General features: G+C 45.6%; 2 protein-coding genes across 5 annotated transcripts in view; both read right to left on the bottom strand.

Annotated features, from left to right (window-relative positions):
• Positions 1-739: 739 nt before the first annotated feature.
• On the bottom strand, positions 740-7,292 carry FBXL22 (F-box and leucine rich repeat protein 22). Its single transcript, XM_040602319.1, has 2 exons — positions 5,751-7,292; positions 740-3,120 (listed from the first exon to the last, which is right to left on the bottom strand). Exons 1-2 carry the CDS (start codon positions 6,083-6,085, stop codon positions 2,775-2,777), a joined length of 681 nt encoding a protein of 226 aa, XP_040458253.1. The 5' UTR covers positions 6,086-7,292; the 3' UTR covers positions 740-2,774.
• A 1,047-nt stretch (positions 7,293-8,339) lies between these two features.
• Positions 8,340-25,855, bottom strand: part of USP3 (ubiquitin specific peptidase 3) — a 51,479-nt gene continuing 33,963 nt past the window's right edge. For all 4 annotated transcript variants that reach the window (XM_040602317.1, XM_040602315.1, XM_040602316.1 and 1 more), the window contains exons 6-15: positions 25,364-25,446; positions 24,357-24,470; positions 23,544-23,657; positions 17,349-17,495; positions 15,320-15,426; positions 15,075-15,155; positions 14,050-14,168; positions 13,780-13,893; positions 13,598-13,665; positions 8,340-12,010 (exon numbers count right to left, since the gene is read on the bottom strand). In XM_040602317.1, the coding sequence (XP_040458251.1) occupies positions 11,845-12,010; positions 13,598-13,665; positions 13,780-13,893; positions 14,050-14,168; positions 15,075-15,155; positions 15,320-15,426; positions 17,349-17,495; positions 23,544-23,657; positions 24,357-24,470; positions 25,364-25,446 (1,113 nt within the window). In that variant the 3' untranslated portion in view covers positions 8,340-11,844. The remainder of the gene's footprint in view (positions 12,011-13,597; positions 13,666-13,779; positions 13,894-14,049; positions 14,169-15,074; positions 15,156-15,319; positions 15,427-17,348; positions 17,496-23,543; positions 23,658-24,356; positions 24,471-25,363; positions 25,447-25,855) is intronic.

The raw sequence follows: 25,855 nt of genomic DNA, 5'->3' as shown, positions 1-25,855 counted from the left end.
TCTTTAATAAAAGGAGCAACAGTATTGTAAAAAGAATATACAGCAAGAAATTGGAAAATCAAACCAGTTGTTCCTAGGTAATTGAGGTCTAACTTCAGAACTTGTTTCTGCAGTTGAGATGCCAGTGAGAGGGGAAGAAGGCCTGCTTTGCTTCAGTGGCAGTTTTTCATGCGTTCTGTTTTAAAGAGGTACTACAGTCACACTGTTCTTTAAGGAAGAACACGTATCATGTTAGATATTTGTGTCAATCTTTTAATAATTTGTTAAACAGCATTTTTAAGAAGTCATAAATTCTGTTCCTTAGAGGAGAGGCTGGCTCTTGGAGTCTTCCGGGCATATAAAGGTTTCAAAGGCAGGCAGACAGGCAGTAAGTCTGCAAAGCTGTACCTGTAGCTACAAGTGTTAAAATGCAAACAGAGCTGTCAGATCATTTTAAACCACAATAGTGTTGATTTGCATGAGTTCCAGCAGTGCAAGTTCCATTTTGTGTGCTTTTAACGAGCAGATATCGTCAGTGTTCTGTTACCAGTGCAGTAAGATTAATCACCAACAATTGCGGAGTCTCACATGTAAATGAGAAATGGGCTCGCTGTGGTACGTGCACGTAGCTTGTAGTGACACAGCCCTGGAGCAGAAATGTTGACTGTCTTTATGGGACAGAACAGGATTTCCCAAAGTTAATATTTCTAAATTTGCGTTAGCTGTAAGGACATACACACTCAGGTATTCCTACTCTGTGTAAGGTTTTAACTTGAAACCTTTTTTTTTTTTTTAACTGCTGTAGACTTCACTGTGATTTAAGCTGGAGCTGTTCAGGATCCATAGTGTTTGTCAGACTGGTCTGTATGCAGCCTTCTGTTTGACGTCCAAGCTGAACGCGTCAATCGATAGCCAGACTTAACCATCTGCCATCCTTTGTAAGCGCAAAGGCCTCCCGCAGAGTGTGTTGCAAGGGAGAGAGATTTAAGGTAAATACAAGTTCAGCTGTAGAGTCGGCAAGAATGGGTGGGGTGTGCTCTCTAGGAGCCAGAATTCTGAGTTCATGTCAGAATTTTGTTGCTAGACAAAAGGGAAAATAACAGAAAGTGGAATTTGAGGACATGCTCTCACATAAGAGTAAAGCACAGGGTTTGCAACAGGGTGCTTTTTAAAAACACATGCTGTAGTTCAAACAGAAACCTGAGTAATTCCAACTAGATGATCACAATGATTTTTTTTTCTATATCATTACACCGAGACAGACTCGGCAACTAAAATTGTTGACAGGTAACCGCAGTGCAGGTGGCACACAGTAAGGTGGCACTGGGAAATGTTTACCTCTTCTGGGCGAAAATCTGTACATGCGTCAAAAGCCGTTGGAACATGGTGTTACCAGTCCCGAGTACTCAATCCCAGGACCAAATCCCCATCTGTTGTACCAAGGCAAATTTTATACAGCAGAATAAAACTGTGCCAGTCTTTGGTGTCAGATTTTGTAGATGATGCCATAGCAACCTTTCATTAAAAAAAAAAAAAAGAAAAAGGTTCCTTTCCATGTAGCAGAGCAGCATGCAAGAAAGAGACAGCTTTGTGGTTTGGGATGAAAATAGCGATTTGTTTTGTGCTTGGCAGTGAGAAACGGGTGCTTATATAGACCGGTACTGCGGTGTGTTCCCAATGTAGCATTTAAAGCTACAGGTTCTAGGTCACTGTCTTTTCCTATAGGTCTAGCGTTCGGTCATACTGCCCTTCCTTCAGTGGCAGCTTTCAGTATCTTGTCAAAGTGCGTGCGAGGGGTCAGACTGTGTTTTGCCTGCATTGCCATGCAGCCCTCCTGTAATGAGCACGCCTGACAAATGGGCTACAGGTGTGAGTCACCGAGGAGGCGATGGCTGCCAGGTGCTCTGCTTTTGCTAGCAAGATCTTCTGTGGTGTAGTTATCGGCCTCAGCAGATGGAATGACCGTATGGATATATACATCCTGTAATCTGAGTTTGTTAATATCCCTGAAATTCGTGTAGATCATACAGTTACCCAAGCTCTATCTGCTGCGGCTTTATGCCCTTTCCCATTGTGGAAGGAGCTTAGAAAGCAAGGGGGGTCCACTCTGAGCCTCGTGCCCCACAGGAGGGTCCTCCTTAATCTGTGTGTGTGTGTGTCTTCCGTTACACATAAACTGTTGACCAAGTCCAAGGCTAAGGCTGGATCCAGCCGTGCCTAGGCTTGTAAGGAGTGCAGGGAGCAGGGGGGTCGCTCTGAGCCTCGTGACTCGGCGGGAGGGTCTTCCTTACTGTTTGTCTCTCTGCTCTCTGTGTGAATCACTCTAACTCCGTTTTCCTTTGTATGCTTCTTCCATGCAGTAATGAATAAGGTGAACCTTGCTATTGAACTTAATTGAACCTTGTCAAAATTTATTGAACTCTGTCAACTCAATTTTATTTTATTTAACCTCAATAAAATGTACTGCTGCTTCTCTTCCCAGTGAGGTGCATTCCAGTCATCTGCAACAAGAGGGTATCGAAACTGCAGTTCTCAGCCTTAATCAGACCTAGCGTTTGTGACAGCAACGCGGGTCTTTCCAGTTTCAAGGAATAACAGAAAGAAAACAGGTTTTTTTTCTTTAAGACCATCCTGGTGGAGAAGCATGCCTTTGTGCAGCCTTTACAAAATGCATCAGCCATTTGTTTGGACTTAAACCAGAATGCAGTTCCTTGCAGCAGTGCTACCCAAGAGGAGAGTGGGAGTGGAGTAAGATACTCACACTGACCAATTACACGTTACACAATTTGTTGCACTTAAAACTGAACCCATTTCCTTGATGCCTTTTCAAGCATCGACTTTTTTTCTGGTTTATTGTCTGGAATCATGTTAGCGCTTCTGTCCGCTCTCAGTGTTACCAAAGGACATTTTTCTCTGAGTTTTTCGAGACCAGTCTGTGTTATGTTCCGGCAGAAATCCACGTGGAGCGTTTGCAATGATCCCCCGTAGAGGGTCACTGCTGCTAGTGTCCGGTCTGTGATCCGCACACAGTTTTCCAGTTTGAGTGTCTTGAGGTTTGGGCAGTTCTTGAGAAGCAGCAAGATGCACTCATCTGTAACGTGGCCACACCCAGCGAGGGTCACAGATAGCAGGTTTGGACATCTGAAAACACGATTGTTACAGGTGAGACAAGGGGGAAAATACGTAATAGAGCTTGAAGAAGCTAGTATAGTCGAGAGTAAATATGAAAGGTAGAAAAATACATCCTCTTCCATTGGGAGGGGTAAGGTGGCACGAGCAGGTGGGGGCGTATGTAGGCCTTAATGCTGAGCTCTACTGGTTGTGAGGCTTGCCTTTGCCTTGTGTGTCCGTATGTCGGTACCTCGGTGCGGTGGGGAAGGGGAGGTAGGCGCCTATTTCAGCTGCAGCTGCGTTGGTTTTTGGAAGGCGGTGCATGGTGCCGCGCTTCTCCGAGCGCAGCACGTGGGCGAGGACTCAGGTCAGGATGAGTGTGAGGACAACTGAGTGAAGAGCCGAGCATGGGCAAGTAAGACACTTCCACTCCTGATTCTATGGGGATTAGCGGGTGTGTTTCAGCTCCCTGGATGTACTTAATAGATGCCAGCTAAGAGTGTTGATGCTTGAACCCCAAACAGGTCTTAAACCTTCCTGCAAATCACTGAAAACGGTAAAAATGCTACTTGTAAACAATGACACAGCAAATTTCAAAAGCTTCCTTTTTGTGGCTTGGGCAGATGGGGAGAGCACAGCGAAGGGCTGCTCCTAGTCACGGTGTTGGCTCTGACTCCCCGTCCGTGGGTGGCAAACGGGAGCAAGGCAGCATCGTGTGCAGGGCCCCTGCGCGCCACCCTGCCAAGCCTTCGCAGAGCGAGCAGGTTCCGCTCCCGCCCGGTCAGCGCGGTGCAGCCTGGTGTCCGTTAGCCGGGGCTGCTGCGGGCCGTGCTGGTGCAGCGCCAGCACCGAGCCTGGGAGACCCCCGGGCAGAGCGGTTCGCCGGCCTCCCCCCGTAGGAGCTGCACGGTTGCCATGAACACGTCCGTGCTCAGAGCCCGTGTCGGGGTGGGTGTGCAAGAGCAGTGGGAGCGAAGAAGGGGCTCTGCCACGGCTGCGGCGTGTTTGTTTGTCCTTAAAAACTGGTACATGGTACGTTCCTGTCTCTGCACCCCAGCCCATCCCCCCACTGCTGCTTGACTTCACCTTTCGAGCAGGGGGAATAAAGTGTGCTGCTGTCAGCTGCGTGGTCGTCCCCCCCACCCCCCCTTTTCCTTTACCCTCAGGAACAGTTAGAAAAGCCAGTGGTTTAGAGCAGGCGAAGTTCAGAAGGGCTCCAATCTGCCGTCTCTGTGACTTCATCCACAGAGTGAAAGTACTCCAGGGTCGGGGGGAAAAGCTGGATATTTAATTTGCATTCTTCTTTGCACAGAACACTAGGGATTTTGTTTAGATGGAAATGCTTTCAGTGGAAAAAAAAAAAAAAAAAAAAAGGCAGGAACTTATCTTAGGAAGGCTAAAGTGGATGAGGTGTGAGCGGGGGTGAGTGTCAGTGTAATTTTTAAGAATTCAGTAACTAGTGGAAGCAAACCCACGTAAGGCTGAAAGGCCTTTGCTGGATTTTGAGAGGCTTTGAGATCGCAGAGAAAAGCATTTAAATGTTAAACTGTTTCTGCAGACCTGTGGTTGTGTCCCCTTTCTGAATCCTCATTTGTGATGGCAAAAAAGTGGAAATAGTTAAAAGTCTGGCATTGTGGTAGGCAACCTAGTGCCAAAATGAGAGAGTGCATCACCCAGTACCCTCCTTTTAGGCACAGAAGTGCTTCCTAATGATGCTCTGCTAATTAACCCGAACTTTTCTATCAGTTTGTTCTGGAACAGTCACTTCTGAACTGTATTACTTGCAACTTAACGTTCTGGTTTGAACCTACATTTCAGTCCTTGTTTTGAGCCTGCACCGCTGCCGGTTCTCACCAGGACACCATGTGCTCGCAGTATCCTCTAATTTGCCGGGGTTTAAATTGCTGCTGCTGAACAGAGCTTTCTGCCTTCTGCGCTGTGGCACAAAGCCCTGCCCTTGCAGGGTGGGCACCGACGTGCCCCTTTCGGCTCCCATCTACGATGGCAACCGTCCCTGGTGGTACTGAAACACTAGGGCTGGCCCTACCCCGTTTGCTGCTCCTAAGGTAATTTAACTTTTTTTTTTTCTTTAAAGCTGCTTTGTAGCAGTAAAGCTCTTACAAGAAATGCTGTGTACCCATCCACAGTGATAATTCTTTTCCTTTACTGTAGTTTATAAAAAGCTAAGAGAAGAGTTAAATTTCAGTATAAAAGCAATACTTAATTCTTAGAATGAAACAAATTTGGTGTTTGGTAACATGTTTAATTAACTTGGTTTTGTTGTGACATGTATTTGCTATTTGAACCCATGCCTTCCCTCTAGCCCGTGCCCCCCCGCCGCCCCCCCAGTGCTCTGCACTGCCAGAATGGCACGTTTCAGTTAAGCAGCCATTCAGCAGGCAGTGTTGCACTTTCCTGTATTACTCATTTTTCAAAAACAAACAAGGAAAAAAATAGGGTTAAGGAAAGTCGATATGCAGTATATGCTACTGCCACTGTAAAACTAACTTCACGCTGCAATCAGACTGCAAAGCCAAAGCACTCACGTACTTAATGCTCCATTTCAGGTAGGATGTATGGAGTAAATAGCTCTCAATTCTCTCATTTCAAGGCAGTTAACCTTTACAGTAGATGTAGAGTTTCACACCCAAAGAACATACCTGTTGCAAACTTCTAGTAAGAAATCATTGACAGTGTTTTCGTGCCTGTTACAGAAGTCTTTCTGGAAATTGTTTTTCATCCAGTCCTCAATGTTACACACCTTGACTCTCTCTGAATACCAGCAGATGGATAAGTATTTTAAAGCAGGTCCCAGGAGAAAATTATCCTTCTTTAGTTCCACTGGAGAGTGAAAGTTCAACAAAGGCCACAGTACAGGATCCTGAAACACTTCTAGCAACTTGTGACATGTTTTTGCTAAACTTTTCCTACTATTTTTGTCCAGAAAAGAAAACAGATGTAAAAGGCATTCCCGATTCAGCTGGGTTATGTGCATAGCCCCTCAGAGCGTGTTAGAAAGCCGACAGTCTCCTGGCCGTGTGGAATCACGGCAGTGCCGGAGGGGGCTGACAAACACCAGAAGGCTGTTGCACATATATGGTTGTGGAACGGTGTTTATTTTTGGCGAACAACTGGTGCAGAAGCTAAGAACAGGGAAAGGAAAAGAAGCACGAATGCATGCAACTCTTGTTCTGTTCCTGCAAGGGAATGGGATGGGCGTGTAGAGCCGCAGTACTTAACGGCCATGAAATGCTTCCTTAAAAGGGAGTTTTTGTTGTTGTGGGCGCTCCCGATGTTCAGCGAAGTTCTTGTGCAGAGTTACTGAATGGGGTGGGGGTGGGGGGTGTAGCTGCAGCTGCAAGGCAGAGCGGTGCCAGCCTTCCCCGTTGGAGGCTTTGGCTTCCTGGGCAGCAGCAGGTCGGGGACTGCAGCGCGCAGCCCCTGGCACAGCCCCTGGCAGCTCTGCTGGTGCTGCTGCGGCCAAGCTTCCCCTTCTGCACCACGGCTGGGGGCTGTTACACTGGGTAATGACCTTTCGCAAACGGCTTGTAAAAGGTGCTGCAACATTCCCAGGGCGCTTTAAAACATAGACAGCCCCACCGACAAACACACCCACACAGAAACCTGGGCAAACCCACAGACAGCAACAGCCAGACACGGGCACCAACAGTCACAAGCAGCCAACAACAGGCGCCAACCACCAACATGAACAGGCACAAACCGGCACCAATGAGCACCAACAGGCAGACACCAGCAGCGAGACATGGACACCAACAGGCACCAAAGGCCACCAACAAACATGGACATCATGCAACAGGCAGACGCCAATAGACAGAGCCACCTACACACAGTCACGTCAGGCACTCCAGCTGACAAGCATCGGGCTCTGGAGCAGCTCCCTGCCTGTGTGGTGTGAACAGCCCAGGCAGCCGGTCCCCCCCCAGCCACACGCAGGCTCTGCCCGCAGCCCCGGCTGTACACATCGCCCTGAGGGGTGTGACGGGTTCAGTTCTGCTACCATCGACTTGGAAATGTTGGTGGGAAAAGGATCTAGAGAATCGGTTTTAAGAGGGCAAGTGCTTGTTTTCCAGTTCTCCTAGAAGAAAAATAAAGCTGCAGCAAAGGGCAGGTCAGAATTAAAAGCAACAATGAACAGCCCTGTCACTTTAATGTTTGTGCAATAAAAATGCTTGAGATCAAGGGATTTCTCAGGCGGCTTGCATGGGTTTAGTAGCTGCATTTTACTTAGCTGCATTTTAATTGGGTTTGTTTCAATATATGACAGTTGAGTGGGACCAGAGTTTCTCTTTTCCTTCTTACCCCATGAATGCAGTCTGAAATTCAGCTCTGAAAAACGGACATTCATTTGCAGTCTGCAACAATTATTTTAGCTCCTATCTGTGCTTGAGTGCTGCATATGCCGATGCCCAGTGACTCAAATAAGCAGCAGTTGTGGATCTGTTTAATTCTTCAGTTAGTAATTTTCTACTATATAACAGTAAGCTGTGCTTAACAATTGCCAGTCTTTCGGTTTCGTATCCTTTGTCATTCACTATTTTCCCAGAGCTGAGGAGGAGATCCCGCTCCTGGCAGGCTGCAGCCAGGTGGGGATGCCCCACCAAGGGGCAAGAAGAGCTGGTGGCCAGCCCATCCCCTGGCCCTGGGAACCAGCGGCTAGAAAGGGGGCCAGCACGGCTGGGCTTCGCTCACACGAGCGTCCCTCTAGCCGTCGGAACTTACCTTCGTTCCTGAGCAGGTGTAAAGAGTTGACACAGCCTGGAGTTGTGGTATGTGCAGAAGAATTATTTATAAATACAAAAGGCAACTGGCAAGCAAACTTCAGTGACGAGGATACCAGTGCCAGGGTGGACTCTTACCATGCAGAGGACGCAAACGCCACAATCTGGTATCAACATTAACGGCTGTTGGCTGACAAGGCCCTTTAAAACTGAACATCAAGGCCTCGTTTTGGTTTTGGGAGCAGCGTTAAATAGCAGGAACACTTCAGTTTGCTTTGTTTTGTTTTCCCCAGCACAAGGTAAAGCACTCTGCCATTTCTGTTCAAAGGATTAACAAGTCATCATGTTCTGCAAGGCCCTAGAAGGACAAGAGGAGCTTCATTTTCTAAGGAAAGGAGATACTTTAATGGCACATTTTCCATAAACACACCGTGTGAATGAGATATAATTCATATTCAACCTGGAAATGCTCCAGAAACACACAAGATGAGCACAGTCAGTAATCCTCACTGAAAATTACACACTAGATTTTAATGGTAAACAATTACAACTATGGCACTACAGTACTTGAGGATATCCTAAAGCACATTGGAATCAATCTTCAAGGTGCTGATTACCTCATCGGTGAGACACAGACACATCAGTAATGAAACATTGGGGGGGAAACTTCTGAACACCACGCGTTATGCTTTCCATCAATTCCGCAAAACCCCGACGGATGGCCGCCTGCTTTTGACACAGGGCTGCTGTCCCTGCCTCTCTGAAAGTTCTCTGCTCTCCTGCTGACACCTGGTGCACCTGAGCAGCACCTTCTGCTACAGCATGAGGAGCAGCTCCCTTTGTAGGGGCCTGAGCATTCCGCACGGAACTGCGCCTCGCAGTCCCCCATCCACCACCCTGCTGGCGCCGTGTTCCGAGCGCTGCACGTTTTGCAGTTTTGTTTTACGTAAATCTTGTCTCCAGTTGTATACGCGGCTGAACATTACTGACAAAAGGACAACCTTTGATCAGACACATTTTGGTGAAAAATATGCAAGTCTGAACTGTAGAGAGCAGTTGTTGCTTGCGGAGCAGTCAGAAGCAAGAAAAAAAAAATCTTGCCAGTTAGTGTGTACTATTATCAGCAGTAAGTAGAAAAGAAACATTTGGCTTGGATGAAATGATACCCCCCGCCCCCACCCCCTCCTGCCCCAAGCTAGTAGATAAATATAGGATATACAAGGTTAAAAATGTAATACTAGGCCAGGTGCAGTATATGTTACTGGTTCAGTGCTCAGTTACTTCTTTTTCTTTTCAACACCACACTGAATAGAATACAGTGGATAAGCAAAGTTCTCCACCAGGAAGAGAAATACTTGTGTTGCCACAACAAACTGTTCATACTGTCCATCTTGGTTTGCAGTGTGAGAAAGTTAAATTAGGAAAGGATTGACAATGTACTTGTTCCAGCAAAGCATATGGCTGAGTCTGTGTCACCACCTGCCGCGAGAACAAGCGTGACGGGATTGCATCGTGCTCCCATGGCTGCGGCTCGCCCGGCCCCTGCGGGCGACCTTGGCCCTACAGAGCAAACTGTGCTGCAAGGAAATACCAAAGTGGGAACATAACTGACCCAACAAATTAACTGGAGAAGTAGAAGCCGCTTAAAATAAGTGAATGTTGCTGAAGATTACAAATTGAAGTTTCTATAAATACAGAAAGGCACATTTACATCACTGGTTTGCGAGAACACCGAGACACCTGACTAATGACTGACTACTCAAGTTAAACTGCTTCTGGCCTGTAGCGAGTTGTGTATTTTAAGCTTCATATTCTCAAAACTAAAAAGCTAAAGGAATCCAATCCAAGTAGCACGCAGACAAAACACAGCTGCAGGTGGAATCTAGGTGTGAGCAGTACGGCTGCCCTGCAGGGTGACGTGGCAGGACACTGCCCTCGCCTGCGCAACCAGGGGATTCTGCCTGGGTCAACGGTGACAGCTACCTACCGGGCTGCAAGAAACGCAGAAATGGCAGGTGACAAACTATCTACAATTCAAAGCAATGAATACTTCTATTTATTGTTCAATTTCAGTAAAAGAAGACATCCTTATATATGTCACTTAAGGTATCAATAATCACAATAGGTTTTTAACTAGCGTACAGTTTACATAGTCATACACCATTAGCAATGCTGAATGCGTTCTGCAGTTTTGTATTGAGCCAATTTCTCTCCTTCCTGGCTTAAGATGCTGTGAAAAAATCTACAAAGAATGACATTCTGAAAACCACCCGATTGTGATTTCTCTTTGTACTTGTTGGTGTACAGCCAGCAGGGAACCCATGGCAGGGAAGTGACGCGTACTCCCTGAGCACCAGGCTGAGCTGTGGTACAATCCCTAGGGACAGCTGCGCTACGTGCTAAAAGGTCTTTCAGAAGCATTAACTAAGAAGGGTAGTCACATTTTACTTGAGTTCTTTCGTGTTTTACTGTTGCCACAGTAACAGAAAGGCGCTGTTTACTTGCGTTAAGTAAATTCTACTCTTAACTACCACGCCTCTGAGATTCTTGCTGCCCAGTTCCGTGCTAGGCACGTGGGAGCGGGCTGGAAGGGAGGGGCTGCGGAAGAGAATGGAAATTTGGCATTGGCCAAATTTCAGGGTTCTCTTGGGGTTCTTGGCTTTTGCAGTACTGGTTTTCCTGTCCCCCTTTTTTAAATCTTATTTGCTGATTTCCACTCTCCAGAACAGCAGTACAGCTAAAATTACTCTATTTTTTTTTCAATAGAAGTCTTTGTCCATTACATAGCCAAGTTTTAAAAACTGTATCATGCCTCCAGCTTTTGCCTAGAGAAGGTAAATACAGACACCACCCCCCCCAAGGCCAGTGCGTAACTACTACAGCTACCCGAGTCTGCTCCCGTCCGCAGCAGCCTCGGCTCGTCACCAGCCGTCGGGCCAGCCGCACTGTGACGCTGAGCGTCCTCCCTTGAGCTTGCAGCTGAGCTGCTGACCAGCTGTCACGCCACGCGGCTGAACACCCTCCGCTCCCACTCAGTTTTAAGTGAACTGCAGGCATTTAGCAGACAGGAGCTGTGTTTAGACCTAAGCCTGTTCTCACAGACCCCGGGCTTCGGGGCTGTGCTCCCCGTTCCCAGCAGGAAGGAGGGCTGGGGCCCGTCACCAGGAACTCCCTCAAGTTTTCAAGCAAGGAAGTGTTCGTGATCACATTTCAGGATGACAGCCTAGTCTTAAGGCAATTCAGGTTCAGTTACAAAAACTTAAAATCTCAATGCAATTTAGAGACATGTATATATTTTAAGATAATTTTAAAAAATTTGAAGGGGGGAAGGGCAGAGCGTATGTGGGGAATACTTGAATTAAACTGCAGTATTGATACAATTGAACCAACTGTTTATTTACAATGATTCCTGAAAGTCAGCAGCCTGAATACACACCAATACAGCAGCAATTACCTGGTCTATTTAATGATGCCACATCTCCTCTCTCCTGCAGACAAAGAATGATTGCTCAGAGGTCACGGTTTAGTTTCTTGCACGAGGGAAAATAATACGTGCAAACAATTCCGTAATTTGAAGAGATTAAATCATATCTACGTAACAGCTGTAAGAACAGCATGAAGTTGTATTGCTCTTCATAATCAGAAGCACATTTATCTTGCTTGTAAGGAGGACAGAAAGCTTCTCTGATGTAAATGTGCCTTTAGAAAGTGAGAACTGAAAACATTAATATAAAAAAGTCAAATAACTATTTTATGAAACTATATATATAAAAATTGAGTTATCACGACTAAAGCAGCAAATCAAAATCTGCTGAGGTTTTCTGGTATAACTAAAAAAAAGTTAGTTTGTGTCCAAGTTCAGTAAGTCAAATGCTACCATTGACACAACAAAACTAAAACCCACAAGAGGAAATTGAAAAGTGCACAATGAAATTAATAGTCTTGGATCAAGTATTTATGGAAAAATGGAAATGTTTTGTCCGGTGGACTTGATAAGTAAGAATTAAAGGAGGTATTAAAGTTTATCTGATCCAGATTTGGCTTGCCGTTCCACGTAGAAGAGGATGTAGGCCTTGGCCTTTACCACAGTCTCCTCATCGGTCAGAGTTACAGTACTGTCGTTGAAATGGAACCAGCGGCCTTCGTGAGCTGCGTATGCAGTGTAATGTCCAGAGCCAACGCTGTCGCGGGGGGAAGGGGGAGAGAAAGGACAATCAGAAGGAGGCAGAGCAGCCCGTTCCCTGACGTATTTGCTATTAGGGCTAAGACACTTGCAGGAACCAGAGGAAGAAAGCCACTGGCAGCCCTCCACAAGAGCTGGTAAGATGCTTCCCTTCTTAACCTGTGGGGCTCAAAGTTCTCCAAATTTAAGTTTCACGTTAAATAAAATGGTCACGTACTGGGACGAGTTAAAAGGGCTTTTTGTATTAATTCATTCGCATCCCACAGTTTTTGTGCAAGGCTGCTTGCAACACTGAACTTCAACGTTTGCCTACGTAAAATCAAGTCTGTTTATCTGTTGCGATTCAAGCATTAGCTCTAAAAACTTGGCTACGCTGTTTTCAGGAATCTTTCCCGTTTCAGTCTAGTGACAGGAACAGAGTCTAAATACAGTCAAAAGCACTCACAGCAAAACTAATCCCAGAATACCAAGAAGAAGAATGTTCAAGTTCATCTTAAACCAATCCACATCTTAGAGCCATAATCTCTTAAATAAGAGTCTTAACACACCAGAACTACAACCCCATCCATTTTCATTACCCTGCCATCCCAAGATAAGGCTTGCTTTCACCTTACAACACACACTCGATGTTTCCAACCATCTAATTCCAGTATAACCATGACCAGCTTTCCTTTGCTGTCCATACACTTTTCCAACGACTGAAGCACCAGTGAGAGGCACTGCGCGCTGTCGGGGCTGCCTTTACTAGTCACGTCTTTCTAAGAGTCCAGACCACTCCTCCAGAGAAAGCAAGAGGGGCTTCCTGGACAGAACTGGTCTGGTATCTTTGAATTAAATTCAGGTATCAGCAAGGTTTTGATTAATGGGGTTTAGTTACTCTGAGAAAACTACTTTCACAGCTCACACCCACAGAGTGGCTGCCCAAACACCACCACCGTGTTTCTCTCGGGATAAACAGGTGTCTTGTCCCCACTACCGTTACTCTCAACGGATCCGTCCAGGGCTGGAGAAAGGATGCAGGGGGGGAATCAAAACCACACCCGGCAGCTTTACTTCAAAATATGAACACCAGCCAGCCTTGCGGCAGCCTATTGAGTGTTCACTCCTGCGGGACTGCAGGCAATACGGGATAACTGCCTTCACCGTGCCAGTCTTGGCTTCCAGTGGTTTCCAACACGCGCACACACTCTCAGCATTAGGGCACGTGCACCTTTCAAACTGAGTAAAAACAGGAAAAAGTATTTCTGCTTTGTACTAAGAATTTCAAAATGAGGCGTTAACTTGATTTACTCCGTTGCTTTAAGGCTTTCCATTCCTAGAGGAACGAGACTATTTTCATTTTCATTCTCCCTCACACTTGTAGTCATTACTCCCAAGGACTGCCAGTGGGTGTTCACAGAAATAACTGTATAGATCCATCTGAAATTAATTCAGCTTAGTCCCATGTAAGTTCATAAATTACTGCTTATTTCCACCAGTAAAAATACAGACATTCACTGGGGACAGAAACACCTTAATTAACTCTGCGTGTACTTCCGTGGGGAGGTGGTCTCTGCCGAGAAGCAGGCTCGCTCCGTGTACTCACCCTGAACCGTGATGCACCACAACAGCCACGAGGTCATACAGGCAGCTTTCTGGGCCGCTGTTTTCAGGCTGTGGTTAAAAACACAGAAAACTCTTCAAATCTCAAGAGCACCAACTATAATTTGTAATAAAGACATACATCGTGGAACAAGTTTCTACAGAAAGTATTGGCAGGCTTTTTACCTCTAACAAGTAGCATTTCATATCTAGGCCTCGTAAGGGAAACTCAACATATGTATCAACCTTGTTTCTCAGATATGCTGTCCAGTGAAATCGTTTCAAGTGTAAGCATAGCACCTACAAGATTGGAAGGGGGGGAAAAAAGGATGCATTAGAGGAAGAGGATGAACTTGGTGTTAAGACACCTGAAGTAGGTGGGAGGGTTAGGAGTTTACTGACAGCTGAATCATTGTTTCCTTCAACATACTGTCAGACTGTTGTGCTTGTACGAACCTTTGGTAGTTTCTGAATCCAGAACTTTTTGGTGGACTTCTGTTTCTTTTTGCATTTGTGACACATATACAGCTCTGTCTCATCAAGTTCTTCCAGGTCTGTGAAACTGCGAAGACAATCTAAAATAGAAAAAGATACAAAAAATAAAACACCCATGCAAAGAAACCTGATTCAAGATGACATCAAGTGATTTTTGTAATGTGAAATACAACAAATACAGCAGTGTAGAAAAGGTGTGTCTATCTGCTGCAGTCAGTCCAGTTGTTAAATATATCTGCGCAGCAAGAAGCTACGCGATCATGTGTGTAACACAATAATGTGTTGAAACGTGCAGCATTCCCTGTTCCTGGAAACAGCTATAAACAGTTCCAGAGAAAAAAGGCATTCACAAAGTCTCCATCTTTCAAACAAGATTCTGTGCAATGTTCAGCACAACAATTTGCAAAAGAAACTAAATTACTTTCTAACAAAGGACATTCAACTTTTACAGCTGATTTGATTTTAGGTACAGAGTGAACAGAGAAAACAATGTGGTTTTGATTAATACTTTACAATCTGCAGCAAGTATATTCACAGCTCTGCAAAAATTAACGTCCTGTGAAACAAGGTCAGTAACAGCACTACTGCCCAGCTTTGCAGGATTGTATTTACGTTGTTTAAAAAGCAGAACATCCGTGTACTACGCACAGAGCCTTAGCAAATGCGGTAGGCAACAATGCAGATGGATTGGTTGGAAAGGCTGGAATGCCTGAGAAATACTCCGGCCACCAAGAGAAACCTAAGCTGGAACCCTCCTTGATATTTAGCTGACCTCCTGAAGCACTTCTTGGCCCCAGTCTACCACAGTAGCATGTCAGTACAGTGACTGGGGTAAAATAAAACCTGCACAAAAAATTATTCTGGCACCTTCTACCACAGAACCTCACAATATTAGATGGCACGTGGTACCAAGTCACTCAAGTAGATACTCTGAAGAGTATAAACTCTTAGTCCTGGCAATGACTTCATTATCCACGCACTCTTACCTCGTAGTGTGCACATTGGTCCACTTTCTTGATTTTTAGTACGTTTATTTCTGAACTGACTTGGAATATCTAGCGAAAGGTCTAGAAAAACAAAGATTTAAAAAAAAAAAAGTTAGGGCTGAATAAAGCAATGCCTATCTTTGCAGGCTAAAACTCTGATTCAGTCATGTAACATCTATATCAACCTTCAGATTTATTCGTCTGCCTTAAGTCACCTGGTATTTTCAAAGCAAGATGCACCTTACCTAGGAATGGGTCAAACTTTCTAGATTCAGTCCCACATATTAGGCAGTTGACTTCATTTTGGAGAATGCCTCCAAAAATTGCTGTGACAACAGTAGATGCTCCATTTCTAGACAAACAACGTCAGAGAGGTAAAGTCAGTCAGAATGTCTGAGCTTAATTTTCAATACCTGTCAGGTGTTCACTGCTTACAACTTACCGCTACTAGGCAGAGCGGTTTTGTCCATGGGTAGCAAACAGTGACTGAGTTCAACAGGTGTTTAACTCCCCCTAGAACTGTACAGTACTTGGTATTTAGCCACTATAATACTTTTGCTTTATCCTGTAGCATGAACTGCGCACGCTCTAAGCAGATGCTCAAAATTTCAGTGTTGGAAGTATTCTGGTTGATTACATTTCTGTAGTGGAGAGCTGATGCTCACAGGGTACAGTGTTTTAACCCTGTGATTAAGGCTGTTTCTGAAACAAAAATTCTTCCCTCTTAAGTAGGTTGAGCACATTTTTCTTTTAATTCTACACCCTTTGTTACAAGTCATTTTGACTTCCTAGAGCTTATTTCTGCACTTCACTTCCAAAGACAGCTTAAGTTGTATTAAGATATGATAAACAATATGCATCATCACCATTGTTCTCTATGCTTTCATTACTCCCAGTCTTTTCAGCAGATTATGCAATGGACTTACTTCTCATAGTCCAATTAAAAAACCATGAGTTTTAAGTTGTATTGTTATACAACTCCTAAACCTGCTAGTTTGTGCTTGCAGATCTGACGCTACAAGCCTGCAGAAACCTGCGTTCCTTATCTGCACTCCACCTACACCGTTACAGTTAATGAGAATGCTTCCTGTTGAGCAGAAGGAAATGGCTACCCAAATGAACTGGCACTCGAGAAGAGAGCATTCACCGCCTATTTATTACTTTACTGCTGGCATTTAAGTGTATGTGACCTTAATTTGCCCTCGACGTTACTCCACCTCACCATGCCTTTGAACAGCCATTCTCCAGACAAATGTACAGTAGATTTTTGAACAAAGTTCAAATTCTCCTTGGGTTTCAACATTCAAAATGTTGACAAAACAAAATGGGCTTAGTTTTCAAATACATTTAAATTCTACAAACATTTTAAAATTCTTCTGTGGGACTTTGAAGCATCAGCAAAGGAACGTAAACGTGGTTGAGAGTACAGTCCGAACTCCAGGCTTTCCCTAATGAAGGATCTATAAAATCCTTTACCTCTCAGACCTGCTTACTGTATGTCCTCATTGGTATAAGAAGGGAAAATTCACTCAACTCTTACGTAGGGAATCCAAGGGCTTAGGGACCAAATGTGCAGGCTGAACTGACTTAACATTCCCTCCTGAAGCAAATTAAAGTGCTTTCTCTCTGTGACAGTTTCAATCTGAGAGAAAACACACCTGGGACAGAATTCAGAAACAACAGTATTTTCAGGAGTGAAACACATTACCTCTGTTTCAAGACACACAGTAACATGAAAATCACAACTACCAGGAAAAAAAAAAGCAACAGCTTTAACTGTGTCAAGATATAGCAAGATCATCTGCAGGAAAATTGACTTAAAACTGTAACATTGCTCAGTTGTTAATCCAGGTCTGCTGGCAATTTAAACCTACAAATATTTGCCCACTTTTTTGCTCCTGTACCGTTCAGGCCACCTACCACCCTAAGACAACGAGGCTGTCTGAACAGAAGAAAGAATTCTATATGGGTACAGAATAGCAAATACAGAGTTCTTTCTTTTTATTTTTGACAGACTAATGAATTACAATGTGTTTACAACTTAGCCTGTACGCTCACTCACACCTACAAAAAATGCTGGTCTAAGATCCTTTTGAAAGAAAGCACATCCTGCAGGATGCTAATCCTTTATCACCTGCAGCTTTGTAATTTCTAACATTTATAGAGGCACTAAAGGAGACTTAAACAAGGAACCATGAATTTGAAATTTCAGATCCACCACATAGAGACCCATACAAAGACATTAAAGTTTCAAAGAAATCAAAAAACACTTACATGCAACATTTGTTGCTTGCAGACAGGCTAGAATTTTCTTGCAAAATTACTGAACGTGAAACACCATTGAAGCCACCCTGGAGTTCCAGGTGCAGATGGTCCAAAAGGTAACGCATGAACTCGTGGGCGTCCTGCTGCTGATATCCCCTTAAGAGAAAAGGAAACAACAGCAACAAGGTCACTAGTTGCACAGAGTGCTTTAGAGCAGACACAGAAAGCACCGCAGTCACAGGAAACAACCTTTGCTTGTTTAATAATACTGAGTGACTTTACAGAGACATATGTATTTTGTTCAAAAAAAAGTTTTCCAAGTAGCCTTTGGAAAGGTACAGCAATGTCTAGACAAATTAAACTATTTTTGTCCTTCGCAGCTCGCTCTTTCTCTATGCGTCTGTCTTTCAGGATGGAGAAACATTTAAGAATATACACCTTAGACAGGAGAACACCTTTTATAAAATAACAGGGAGCAGCAGACCTAACATTTGCTCATGTACTCAGTTAACACAGCTGCCACGTTAATTGGCCTCACCAAACCCAGCCTGTGCTAGTAACATCTGAGGTCTCATACATGTGTTAATTAAAAGTACACAATGGTAGCACTGACTTCCCCTCAGTCACGAAAAGCATTTCCCCTTTTTCTTTGTTACTGGCTAATATTTGAGCAGCACCTCCGCAGAACTGTTAGCAATCACATTCAGACAGCACGCTATCTACCCCTACTTTGAAACTACTATAAATTATGGTCAATATACTGAAATCTCAGGCTTGGTAAGATTCAGAAGACACCACAAAATGTATTGTTCATGTGGGACTCTGAGTCGGTGCTTCTCAGTGGTTTTCATTCAGCCACTGATCCCACTCACTTTGGCAGTTCCAGGTGTTTGCTTGTCTGTTTGTTCCCCTCCCCGCCAAAGTCAGGAATTTAATCCTGGGTTTGGTTCCCACATGCATCTTTCAGCTACAATACGAAGTCTGAAAGAATGAGGATGAAAGAGAGATTTCTTTCCTCTCCTAGGGCGAGATCTATAGCCATGCTGACAATTGCACGCCTCCCCTGCATAACCCACACACCACTGGTTGAGAGGGGGAGGGAACAGTGGGGCATTGAAAGCATCTCTGGAGCATTTGCATTCAGAAGGGTAGGGCTCCAGTCCCAGATGTGTCATGCTACCAGCAGCAATGCTGCTCAAAGGGTCACCAGTATTATTTCACCACTGACAAACCTAATCAAAGGGAACAGAGAAGCCATCAGGGTAAAATATGCCTTGAAAGTTATTTCAGCTAAATCATGCACTGCTATTCATTTGCCACGAGACGTACAGTGAGATGAAGTAGGTAAGCAAACACGGCAAAACAGTGAAAGCTTTGTACAACACAGACATAATAACGCGCAAGTCTCTGTAGGCCTCGTTACAAAAATCCCTGCGCAGTAGAGCTGGCTTTCCCTCTCCCTCTTGTCCATTCTTTCAAGCTGTTTTACCATGCCTCCCCTGCCCCTTCCTCTCCTCACTACTCCACCTAAGTACTGGCAATAGCTGTCACGTGGGCATGTCTGGAAAAGGACAGGAGATGGTTTTCCATGCTACTGCTCGAGGCAGGGAGGGGTGGTACTGCCCGTGAGGCGCTCAGCACCGTACCCAGAGCGGGAGAGAAGCGAGCACAGACCTGGCGCAGCAGAACTGTGAGGCTGATGTGCTTAGTGAAGAACATGGGTATGTCCTACAAAAGTATTGCTAGGAGGTAACAAAATAAAAAGGAGATAAACTCTTTTCATCTTGTAGGATTACAGAAATGTTTTCTTTCAAACTAGCAGCTTTAAAGAAGAAAACATTGAGTTTGTACGTAGCTCTTACAGCACCCTGACAAACATCGGCAGCACCACCTCCCTTTCAGAACTGAAAAACTGGCACCTGAAACCCTGCTGTGCTTTGCCAGGCCAGTCCTGGACAGTCAAAACTAGGACTTATTCTCTCAAAGTTGCAAAACAATTATACATTATTACAAAACAAAGTAGTAAAACAGAACTCAACTGCAAAGCTGCAATGTTAACTGCGCACTGTAGGATCGTTTTGAAGTTGCTGAGATAACACAAGGTTTGCTTAGTTCACTGCATACAGATATCTTCCATTTAATAAACATATAAGCAATCATCATAAACAGTTGAAGATGAGATTTATGGGATGCCTTTGCTTCAGACATCTTTTCAACATTAAACACCTCATAAACTCATAGAACTTGAGCTGGTCACTGCTGTAAAAGATAACAAAAAATGTTTTTACCAATAAATTGGAAACAAAAGTAAGGCCAAGGATAATCTTCATCCTTTATTGGATGTGGCAGGGAATGTTGCCACAACGGCTGAGGTACTTGATGCTTTCTTTGCCTCAGTCTTTAACAAGACCAGTTACCCTCAGGGTACTCAACCCCCTAAACTGGAAGACAGGGACGAGGAGGAGCAGGACGAAGTGCCCACAGTCCAGGAGGGAACAGTTACTGACCTGCTGCTCCACCGAGACACGCGCGCGCCTGCGGGGCCGGATGGGACCCACCCAGGGGTCCCGAGGGAGCTGGCGCAGCAGCTCGCCCAGCCACTCGCCCTCGTTTACCACAGCCCTGGCCAGCCGGGGCGGCCCCCGCAGACGACGTGACGCCCATCTGCAGGAAGGGCAGGAAGGAGGATCCGGGGAACTACAGGCCCGTGGGCCCGGCCTCGGTGCTGGGGAAGGCCATGGAGCAGCTCCCCCCGAGTGCCGGCGCACGGCACGTGCGGGACCGCCGGGGATCGGGCCCAGCCCGCACGGGGTTATGCCAGGCAGGTCCTGCCTGACGGGCCCGAGCTCCTTCTGCAACAACATGGCGCGCCCAGCGGACGGGGAAAGGCCGCGGGTGGTGCTGCCTCGACCTCAGCAAAGCCTTTGGCACCGTCTGCCGCAGCATCTCCTGGAGAAACCGGCTGCTCGTGGCTGGGCCAGTGTGTTCTGTGCTGGGCAACAAACTGGCCGGGTAATGCGCTGGCCCAGACGAGTCATGCACTGGCCCAGACGGGTAACGCGCTGGCCCAGACGGGTCACGCGCCGGCCCCAGACGGGTAACACACCGGCTGCAATGGCCGAGCCCAGAGCGGGTGGGGAACAGAGTTACCTCCCGCCAGCGGCCGGGCACACGGGGCGTCCCCAGGGCTCCGTGCTGGGGCCAGTCCGGTTTAGGATCTTTATTGAGGATCTGGGTGAGGGGATCGAGTGCACCCTGGCCAGCCTGCAGGCGACACCCAGCTGGGTGCAGCGCTGACCTGCTGGGGGGCAGGGGGCTCGGGGGGGGGGGCTGGGCAGGCCGGGCCCATGGGCCGAGGCCAGTTGTGTGAGGGTCACCCCGGCTCAGTGCCCGGCCCGTGGGGCACAGTGACCCCAGGCAGCTGCGGGCGGGGGCAGGGGGCTGGGAACTGCCCGGGGGGTGGTGGCTGAGCGTGAGCCACAGAGTGCCCAGGTGGCCAAGGAGGCCAATGGCATCCTGGCTCGTATCAGAGGCAGCGTGGCCAGCAGGGCCGGGGCAGCGACCGGCACCCTGTACTCAGCACTGGTGAGGCCGCAGCACGAACCCTGTGTTTGGTTTCGGGCTCCTCACTCCAGGAGGCACACTGAGGTGCTGGAGCGTGTCCAGAGACGGGCAACAGGGCTGGAGCACCTGTCTGATGAGGAGCCAAGGGCAGCAGGGGTGTTCAGCCTGAAGAAAAGGAGGCTCAGGGGAGACCTAAGGTTGCTCTCTACAAATGCCTGTCAGGGGCTGCAGGCAGTGGGGGTTGGTCTTTTCCCCCAGATAACAAGCCACAGGACAAAAGGAAACCGCCTCACGCTACGCCAGGGGAGGCTTAGATTGGATACGGAAAAAAAATTTCACTAAGAGGGCGGTCAAGCACTGGCACAGGCTGCCCAGGGAGGTGGGTGAGTCACCGTCCCTGGGGGGTGTTTGAAATACATGTAGCTGTGGTGCTTAGGGACATGGTTTGGTGATGGACTGGGGCATCCTGGGTTAATGGCTGGACTCATCTCAAGGGCCTTTTCCAACCCAAATGGCTCTAGGATTCTATAAAAGAGCTCTGAAGTATATGGCACACTTGCTCTGCCACAAATTTGATGAAATAACCTTTGGAATCATTCCACATTGTTGGTTGTGCTCCTGGTGCATGCGTTTATACTTGCATACAGAAATGTTAATTATAGACAAAAAATTCTTTGGATTTGTTAAAAAGCGTAAGTAAAGATACAGATCTTTAAAACAACATGATGATATGGACACCACCAGTTTAAAATAAACTATGATCTTAGAGCCCTTCAGCAAAAAGCATAGTTTCTCTGCTAGTCAGCTTGTGTAACGAAACGGATCTCCATCCACCTGAAGCAATTCAGTTCAAGCCCACCTCTGACATTCCTGCTCCTACTGGCAACAAGATCGGCTATAAACAGGAGCAGTCACTAGGAAAATAGAGCGTACTGTTTATACAGCGGCAAATCAGCAAAATACACATCTTGCAGCTCAGCACGGGGCTACAGAACTCTCCCAACATGCAGCACGACAGCAGCAGACTTTGCCCAACAGTCAGGAGGCAGGACTTCCGCAGCAGGATTAGAGCCCAGAGCCACCCCAGCTGTGCTTACAGTAACCATAAATTATATTCTGTATGCAGTAAGAGACAGAGAGCCATGGAGTGCATCAGCAGCAGTTTCTTCTGTAGCCTTCTGTAAGAAGAACAGCACTTGCAGTTCTCAGAGGCAGGCACAACTTGCCTTTAACAACCAAAACTCTCTGGGCTACAACAATTAAACCATGTTTCCTACCCCTGCCCCATCACTTCAGGCTCCATAAGCACAAGCCAAAGCAGATGTTTGCTGTTAACCCACTACTGCCTCTAGCTTGCTTTCACATGTATGCCCACCCACCCTCTCCTCCCAATCTCACAAGGTAGGATTTTTTTTTTTTTTTTTTACAAGGTACAATTAAGCACTGTTCAAATTCTCTCCTCGGATCATGTGGGAGTGGAGATCTACTGAGCAGCTGCCTATTCTCCGTATGATTTAATGAGTTCTCTTATCAGTCAATCACAGACATGCTCCCAGCTAACTGGGAACAAAAAGGGAAGGGGGAGAACCCCAACAAACCACTTCTTATTGTAAAAGCTGTGATAGAACCCACAGTGCTGAAAATTTGCTTGAGGAACTAATGACCTGGTTTCTCAATCTAACAAGAATTATAGTGAAGACTGTAATAGGGAAACTGGTCAAGGACATTATGGATGATGATCATTTGCCTATCATGTTTTGGTCACTCCTTGCAACTACTGGTATTAAACTTCCTTGATTCTCATAAGCCAAGTGAAACATATTTGGCAGCGTGAAGAAAAGAATAAACATATTAGTGTTATTCAGTTACTGATTGAGCAGATGTGTTCACAGCATCTTTTCAGCACTGCTGGAGATGTCACATAACAGAACATCTTTACTGTCTGAGAACATGGAGCAACTTACCTTCATCACAATATATCCTAACAGGTTTCAGTGCTCCTTTGAAAGAAGTTCAGGGGCCAGGACAGGGAGACCTTGGAGAGGAACGACACTGATTTACTTGGGTAACCTTCTTTTTGCCTTTCTTTTTATCGTGGGGGTTTTTTTTTGTCAGTATGGGCACAAAACGCCTATTATGCACAAGATATTTTTTTCTTATAGCCATTAGTTCACGTCCAACTGGTGAGTACAGTATTTTGAGAGAATCAAGGAAGTTTCAGCCAGTATGTCTGCATTTAGGCCTGTAGGTGCTGTTTCTTTTTTGATCTGACTACATCACCTTCTTATTGCAGCCAAACTTGGGTTCTGTCAACACCACGCACTTGGCACTTATCTACCAGTCATTATCTTGATTCTTTCTGCCATTTGGAACACTGGCTCAAATGTACAACTACTACTATTTTAGTACTTGAGATGTAGCAGTGTCAGAGAGGACAGACATGTAGCACATGGTAGGAGGCTGGGGGGAAAAAAAAGCACTACCGATGAACAACAAACTGTCAAAGCGAACATCCTTTTCAATTTGTGGGCACATGGGAAAGCTGCATAAAGTACACCCTATGGATTCAGCAAACTTTAGAGTAGGACACCAGCAATACTAGGCTGCAATCAAGAATACTTTTCTTATTTTACAACTTACCTAAAATTTGGCATGATTTTCCAAACAACGTAAAATAAAGACTCTGGACTAAATGCAGTTTGGCTTCCTTGCCATAAAGCACAGAGGGTCTTTCTGAATTCTTCCACCAATGAACTGGAAAGAAAGTAAAAGCTGGTGATTAACTTGGGTTTGTATTGTAACCCTTACAGGTTTACTAGCTTAATGGTACAAATACCAGACATTACTTTGGCTAAGATTGTAATGATTGGGTAAATATCCTTTCCAGTAGTTCAAAGATTTTATGTTCAAAATCCTACCCATAACACTGGAGAGAGACAAAGGTTAGGAAAATCACATTTCTGATGTTGAGGACTCCCATGGAAATCTATCCACCTTTCACCACTTTCCTGTAGACTCTGCTAACATCCCTCCCTTAACACCTGCTCAACCAAGCTACAGATTGTGAATCGCTTACTCAGATTTTTTTAGGGGTTTGGTTTTGTTTCTTTTTGTAGTATGTTCACTTAAAGACACATCCCCATGACTGTATTTTAGCTGGAATTAAGTAACATGTCTGGAGTACACATAAACTAGCACTTCTTAACCTTCAATACAGTCACTCTCCAGTTCTGATATATCTGACTGCTTCCCACTGCAGCACCAACAAACTACAAGCTTGGGTTTTGGGGTTTTTTGTACAGCCAGTATTTTTCTGTGACTCTGTACCCCATGAATCACTTTTATTATGATTCTGCAGCACTGAAAGCATATAGTGGCTCTACCACCTAAGCATTTGCTGCTTTCCATAAAAGTTTCCAGCAGTTCTGTGCTAACAAGGAACATGCAGCTTACACATTGTTATCTCCCTGGCTCCTGGTATGGTAAGTTCGCCTGCCTGCCGTCTTCCCGTTCCTCAGCTCCACAGCAGGCAACTCTTTGAAGTAACAGCAAAACTGTTGAATGTTACTATGGAAAAAGGAAAAAATAAATTAAATCCTTGAAGAGCAGAGAATAAAGAGAATATTATTGTATTCTGGAACTTGCTCTTTGAAATGCATAAACACAACTTCATACAGTGATAGAGGATAGCAGTACAAAAGAGAAGAAATACTGTAGAGCAAATACTCATCTCCTGTAAACGACTGAACAGATCTGTAAATATCATCATCCCAACTACCTGAAATAACTACATTTTGGCTCTGCTTTGACTAAGACACCATGACAGACTGAGGTATCGGAAGCCATTCCCTAACAAAGCAGGCTGCATCTGCAGAGGAGAAGTTAACTCCATGTCTGCCGCCACCAATCAATTCTAACCTCTGCCACCACGGTCCCAGTAAGGAACATGAAAAGTATGTGCCTCAACTCCTGACGGTGAACCCTGAATGACAGAAAACAGAACGGAGACCGATTAGTCCTGCTATAGTGGCAGTCTCCCAGTGAAGCAGGCAAATTGGGAAATGCAAAAGGACAATTATACAGAGCAGCAGTAGTCTTGGCAGCAATGAAACGCAGTCTAACATCTCAGCACTGCAGAAACCGTTCCCCTAGCCCCTTCATGAGACCCCATCCCTCAAATCACTGTCTCTGCTTTCACAGCAACCCTAAGCATCAACAAGTTTCAACAGCCTCAGCAATAAAAGGGCAATCTCTCTTTCCACTGAGGATATGGCAGGCTTCCTCTGGAACGCTGCATCACGGGCAGTCCCACACCGCAAAACACAGCTTCATGGCACCTGCACACCCCCCGTCCCGCAAATCCAGGTACACTCTCATACAGTGGCAACTTGCCAAATTCACTTGCCTAATGCTACAGCACACAACCACTCTCACAGTCACAGAGAAAGCTTTGGAAGTACCTGAGCGACTGAAGGATTGCATTCATGAAACATGTATTCCCCAGGTTCCGAAGGCCTGTGGCACAAAGGGCAGTGGTGCTTCCCTGCAAACAAGAACGGGTAAATTAAAGAAAGGCTTATTGCTGCTCCCCCACTTTGTCCCCCCAGAGCTGTTTGCTGGTATACTGGCATAGATGTAAATAATAACAAACTTCACTGTTTGAAAAGTGCAGTCTCAAAGCCAAAGCAACCACCTCACCAACTCAAACTGCCTTGAAGCTCCAACTTGACATGAAACTTTCATTGCAAAGTACTTGTGTGTATATATGTTCCAATAACGCTCAGTGAGAACTGGACAGGACAGCAATTTCCCCTGAAGTGCCTTTGAAAACACCAACCCTTATCCATGTAGTCTCATGTCTAATATGCACAGTAAGGCAGCCTGCAGCTTGGTTTTAAGTCACCAGCATTACCCTGCTGTCCTGGTGGGGTTTTGTGGTAGCCAGGGTTTTT

This window comes from Falco naumanni, chromosome 7 (genome assembly GCF_017639655.2).
Source record: "Falco naumanni isolate bFalNau1 chromosome 7, bFalNau1.pat, whole genome shotgun sequence".
Lineage (NCBI taxonomy): Eukaryota > Metazoa > Chordata > Aves > Falconiformes > Falconidae > Falco > Falco naumanni.
The sequence above is the reverse complement of the archived record's forward strand: the minus strand, read 5'-3'. Positions and strand labels throughout refer to the sequence as shown.

What these genes read in the sequence shown, in the direction of transcription:
- FBXL22 (XM_040602319.1), bottom strand. Translation starts at nt 6,085, where the DNA reads ATGCACATAACCCAGCTGAATCGGGAATGCCTTTTACATCTGTTTTCT. An exon ending in TTACTAGAAGTTTGCAACAG is followed by an intron (nt 3,121 to 5,750) that starts GTATGTTCTTTG and finishes TCGTGTTTTCAG; the next exon opens with ATGTCCAAACCTGCTATCTG.